Source organism: Gallinula chloropus (assembly GCF_964237585.1).
Source record: "Gallinula chloropus genome assembly, chromosome: 9".
NCBI lineage: Eukaryota > Metazoa > Chordata > Aves > Gruiformes > Rallidae > Gallinula > Gallinula chloropus.
This window is the reverse complement of record NC_140094.1, coordinates 5,463,886-5,469,885: the sequence shown is the minus strand read 5'-3', so window position 1 is coordinate 5,469,885 and position 6,000 is coordinate 5,463,886. Positions and strand designations below refer to the sequence as shown.

At 56.0% G+C, this 6,000-nt stretch overlaps 1 protein-coding gene across 1 annotated transcript in view; it reads left to right on the top strand.

Annotated features, from left to right (window-relative positions):
- Positions 1-1,576: 1,576 nt before the first annotated feature.
- Positions 1,577-6,000, top strand: part of NEO1 (neogenin 1) — a gene marked incomplete at its 5' end in the record, with an annotated part of 199,823 nt that continues 195,399 nt past the window's right edge. The window contains one exon of the mRNA XM_084268005.1: positions 1,577-1,691. Coding sequence (XP_084124131.1) covers positions 1,577-1,691 — 115 coding nt within the window. The remainder of the gene's footprint in view (positions 1,692-6,000) is intronic.

Here is a 6,000-nt window from a genome sequence, read left to right as displayed (position 1 = left end):
CTTTAAAACATTTTGCCATACAAACATGCATTTTGGGGGTGTGAGGGGGTATGCACCCGCGTTTCACATCTTGCAGTGCCCCAGGGGTATGGTTATCTCACGGTTCCTGCTTCCGAGCCCCACTGCTACATAATTTATGTACTGAAAGAGATTCAATTAGTCAACAATAAAACGAGCAAGGATAGGGTATGCGCTGTAAAAAATGTAATTTACCGGGCAACAAGCTGAGATGGAAAAAAACCACAGGGGTATGCTTGGTGTGATTAGTGAAGGGGGAACGTATCTTTATCATGTCCTTTGTAAGGGTATGGGATCCAACAGGAAGGCTAAAACCGCCTGGAAATGACGCGGAGTTCAAGTGATGTGGATTTGAATGGCAAATGCCATATAAAACTAATTACCCCCAGGAGGACGAAAATACATTTCATTTGCTTTTTCAAAGGGCGCTCGGTGTTTTCTCCACACGCAGCTACTCTTCGGTTTGTTGAAGAACACACTTAATACAGAGATCCCCCCGCTCACCCCGCAAGAAAACACATTCCTGCAAGTTATTTTTATGAGATTAGGGATTCCTACAAGTTATTTTTATGAGATTAGGGATTCCCCCCCCTCGGTAGCTCCGGAGCAGGATGGCTGCACCATCCCGCAAGCCCTCCTCGCCTCACAGCTCCCGCTCTGCCCCGCCATGTTTGCTGGGGTCACCCATTCGGTGCTTCGTGATTGGGTTTTTCTGGTGTTTTTGTAGGTCTTGGTGTGACACACGCAGGTTTTGCGGCCGCGCCTGCGCTCAGCGAGGGGAAAACAGCAGCTTATTGCTGGTCATCTGAAAGGTGGGAAAGTTACCGCGTCGCCCCCAGCGACGCTGGCAGGGACGAGGGTCCCGGCTGAGACCTGGTGGAACGCGGGGGTTTGGCCGCGGTGCCGCTTTCCCCGACTCAGGAGCTACCCTCAGGGCGGAGGGTAAACCTTGCGTGCCCCGTGAGCGCGGCGCCGGGCCGGGGGGACGGGCCGGGGCCAGCCCCAGCCTGAGGCGCCGCCGGCTCATCCCGCCTCAGCGTTCCCGCCGCACACGCGCGCGCGCGCCCCGTACCGCCTTTCCCCGCGGGCAGGGGCGCCGCGCAGGCGCGGTGGCGGGCGGCCGGGCGCGCGCACACCTGGCGCGGGGGTCGGCGGCGGGGGAGGGGAGGGTGAGGGAGGAGCGGGCGGGCGCATGCGCGCGAGGGGAAGGGGGGGCGCGGCGGCGTGCGGGTGTGGGCGGGAGCGGGCGAGGGGAGGAGCGCCCGGCGAGCGCCCCTCTGGCTCCGTGCGAGGGAACGGCGGAGCCCGGCCGGGACCGGCCCGCGATGGAGTGAGCCCGGCCGCTCCCGCCCGCCCTCCTCGCCGGCCGCTCTCCGGGGCGGCTGCGTGAGCCCCCGCCGCCCGGCTGAGGGCCGCCTCCTCGGGGTGCCGCAGGGGCGCAGCCCGGCGGCGGACGAGCGGGGAGCGCGCCCCGGCCGGCAGGCAGGCAGGCAGGAGGAGCCCCCCGGGGGAGGGGCTGGCGCTGGGTGCCCGGCTGCCGGGCGAGGGGAGCGGAACGATGGCGGCGGGGAGCGCCCGGCGGCTCCTCGGTTCCCTCTGGATCGCCCTTCTCCTCGGGCAGCCGGACCCGGCCGGCGCCGCCGCTCGGAGCGGTTCCCAGAGCCTCCTCGCAGGTAAGGCAACCGGGCGAGACCCTGACAGCGGCGGGCGCCGACGAGGCGGCGGCGGCAGCGTCGCGGGGAAGGGAGCAGGAGGTGTGTGTGTGGGGGGGGGGCGGGTACGGCGGCGGGCCCGGGGGTGCGAGGGGGCGGATGGTGTGCGAGCGGCGCCGAGGGGCCCGTGGCTCCCGGGGGCCGCGGGGGCAGGGCGAGGAGGGAGGAGGACACCAGGCGCCCTCAGCGCCACGGGGTCCGGCTCGGCCCCGGGGAGGCGAGGCGAGAGCAGCCCGCTCCCGCCGCGATTCCCACCCTCCCCCCGCCCGGTGCCGCGGAGGTTGGTTCCACTTGCGCGAGCGGGACGGTGCGGGCGGCGGTGCGCGCGCCAGCAGGGGCCACTGCGCGCCGCGGGAAGCGTCGGCCGGTCCTCGGCAGCGCCGGGGGCGGGGGGGGGGGGGGGGAACGGGGGCACCCAGCCCGCCCGGGTCCCCTTCGCTGCAGCGCGGGGGCTTCGGCGGGTCACCCGCGGTACGTGTCTGCGGGCCGGGGCGGAGGTGAAATGAGCGGGGCGGGGGTGGGTGGGCGAGGGGGCCACGAACGAGCTGGGTCTGAGCTGGGAGGATGGGCGAGCCCTGCTGGAACGGGCGGGGAGACGCCGTAGCGGAGGGGGTGATGCCCGGCAACCTGTGGAAGGAAGGGAACTTGCCTGGGAACTGCGTGCCGGGGCGGCCTAGGAACGAGCGGCGCGGCGGCTGTGCAGCTCCCGCACCTTCTGCCGTCGTTCCCTTTAACCGACCCGTTACCGAGTCCTGCAGGGATCTGGTCCGGGTGCAGCGCGGTGCGGCCCGGGAGGGCTGTCTCGCAGGGCCCTGCAGACAGACCAGCACCGCCGCGGAAGGCTGCCTTGTCTTGCAGACCCGCGATCTGCTCGTTCTGCAAAATAACTGGCTTTAAAAAGTAACTCCCTCCCCTGCCTGCCAAGCGATGGGCTGGTAGGGAGCTGGGAAGAACATCTGGTCGGGAACGTTGGGGTTTGGTTTGTTCTTTTAAAATAATGCCATGTGAATGAAATCCTGGTGTTGTAGAAGAAAGCTCCCTGCCAGTGGAATTAGGGAAAAGAACCCCAAAACCCACCAATTAGGAACCCCCACCACATCAGGACAAAGTTCCTCACCAAACGGGTTATTGGGCGCTGGCACAGGCTGCCCAGGGAGGGGGCTGAGTCACTGACCATGGCTGGGTTTGAGAGGTGGATGAGGTGCTCAGGGATGTGGTTTAATAGAGGACGGATACAGTTGGAGTCTGTGATCTTTTCCAACCTGGTGATTCTGTGAAAACTGCTGGTCAGATAGTGGTTTTTGGCAGCATGAGAAAGCCAGAGTGGGTGGATGTACTGAGTGGTGTAATGGTCCTGCTTTATCTCACAGTTGTGTTAGGCAGTGATGTACGTGGTAGTCCTCAGACACTACTGATGTGCCCGTGTTTGTGGCTCCTGGTGACTGGAGATGTGTTTATTCCCTACCCAGATTATTTTTTCTAACCCCCCCCCCCCCCCTTTTAAACAAAATATTATACTCTAATTCAAAGATCTACAGGGTATGTGTGATAGATAAGTTACTTTTTTGATGTGTAAAATCTTCACCACGTGATGGTTCCTTCTCAGTATTTACTGCTCTCCTGACAGCTCACTGTAGTTGCAGTTGTGTTGGTTGCTCTTTGCTGATGGAATAAAGTACTCCATGGTTTGAGGAAGTTGTATCAGTAAACTGAGCTTTATCTGTTGGAGCCAAACATGTGCAACAAAACCTTCTTTGAAGCTGACTCTGGAGTGAGAATTTAGAGGTCGTGGCATGGAAATCTTGGAAGTTCTGATGAACCCCTGTTCTGTCCTGTTTCCCTTCAGTGGAAAGTGTTTTTGTGCTGTATGGATGAGTCCTGTCCTGTTCCTCCCATCATGAGGACTAGAAGCTGGGCTTTCCCCAACGCCAGGTATTTAGAGGTGATGAGCTTCAGCTGAATTCCTACTGTTTTCTATCTGATTATTATTTTCTCTCGTTAGGGGATATTCCACATAGCTTGCTTTTTGCCAGGTGGGAGAGGGCCATCCAGGTCTCAAAGGACAGGAGATTGGGCACAGGTGTGAGGAAATGGCTCCCCTTTGGTTTAGATGCAGGGGTGGTGGTGCTGTTTGTCCCGGGTCTGGGGTGCAGTAGGCTTTTGGCAGGTTGGTGCCAGGGGCCATGGAAGCAGAGGACTGTGTTGCTTCTGCACCTGGGTGGAGGTTTGTGCTGCTTGTCGAGGCTGAAGAGTTTCTTGCCATATCCAGAACTGTAATGGCTGTTGGGGGGGGATGACACAGGATGACTAGCCTTTTGGTGTTGATAAAAATGACATGACTGGAAGCAGCAGCAATAGCTGTGGAAGCCCGTGTGCTTTGTACAGTAGCTGTGTGTGTTTGAGTGACATTTGATGCCATCTATAAATAGCCAGTCGTTGCTCTCTGGAGAAGAAAAGAGTGTAGCTGAATTATTTTTTTTTTGGGGGGGACTCCCCCCCACCCCCCCCACCCCCCCCATGTAACTTCATTTATTTGTGTCTCTGTAAACACTGGTGTTTCCTAGTCTGCCTCCTTTGAGCTACTGATTTTCAAATTGGCATTATCTCACTCAGCTAAGGGGCTAAACCAGGAGGGAGCATTGCCTGAAGGTAAATCCTGCCTCTTGTAGCGGTTTAAAACTGACTTGAAATTCAGGTGGAACCTGGGGTCTCAGCAGGATTGCATTATTAAGAATAAAATACGCGTTGGTGTCACTTCTGATGTTTAATAGAAAAACTGTGATAACCTCTATGCACGATTAAGATTGCAAATTAGATTATTGGGAAGCAGGAAATGTGTTGGGTCTCTCCCTGGTATTCTCTGAGCCCCTGGAATCAATATGTATCTTCTGGTTGAAGGGCAGACCAGCAGTTCTGGAAGTCATGGGGAAATGCAGCTGGAAATCGGTGGGCGTGAGAGCTGCGTAAGGCTCCCAGAACCAAACAGGTCTGTGCCGATGTGTTGACTGCAGAGTTGATACTCTCGGGGTTGAAAGCTGAAGAAGATGGGGCATAGATCCTCTGGGCTCCCAAGAACATAGGGCCATGGCTTGTTTCTGTTTTGTGTGTGCTTCTTGATTATTTCTAAATATATCATGAGCTAAAAATAGGATCGGAATATTCGGGTCTCAATTACATCCCAAGTCACTTAAGCATGGGTCTCGGGTTGATATTCCTGTTGGTATAAATACATCAGCCTGGGTGTTGGTGGGATCTGACAGAAGCAATTGGGTGGCTCTCAAGGTGTGCAGATAATCAGTGCTGCTGCTTATCCATGTGTATAAAGAGGCAAGTGAGCAGGTCTGTTGGTGCTGGGGCATCTTTCTTGGTCTAGTCATCTGTGGATCAAGATACCTTTCACTGGGGTCATGGCAGTGCTTTATCACTTGTCCTGGCTAGAAGCACCGATGTTGCAGGTGGCTTGTGCAGGGTGTGTTAGTTGTCTAAGGAAATGATTGGCATTGCTTTTGGAGCTAGTATTTCCATGTCAGAATGCTGGGGTGTCCACACGTGCTGCTTCTTGCTGACATTTATCACAGTGAACAAAACTGGAGTCGTCTTCAAAAAAAAAAAAAAGGAAAAGAAAATCACTTGTTTTAGTTGCCTCCTGCCAACTTAGGGGTTCAGTTTGAGTAAGGAAATTACACAGCATGGATTTTCCTTTAAATAAGTATTTTGTTCTTCCTGATGATAACTGTTGTGATTTGTGAGACAGTAACCTTCAACCAAAGATTCTTGGAGAAGTCTGAAGGCACCTAAGGCGTGTTTGCCTTGCTGAAGAAGAGGAGGGTGAAGATAAGGAGCGAGGAGGGAGATAGTGTGGGAGGTGAAGAAAACCATGCAAAGAGCAATACCCTACATTTCTTAACCTTTACTTTCCAACTATAAAAACATTTAATTTGTCAGACTCAGGCTGACAATGCACACTGGGTTGGAAAGCAGACTTTTGTACTGTCACTAGTTTGACGTGGCAGTAATTCCACGTATGAAATGCGTGCCCATAAGTTTGTAGCTAATTTCCTTAAACACGTGGGGTTAAAAAAGTTCCACTTGACACTGCCAATGAGGAGGTAGAGGAGAGGTTCTTCCTCAGAACTAATTAATGCTCATTTCCAGCAAGTCAGCCAGTGCGAGGGAGGCTTCGTCACCTCGGAACCGATCCGTAAGGGTGTTGGTGGCCCCAGTGGTAGGGTTCAGCACCAGGATTGCAGCTTCTCCTGCTCTCAGCTTG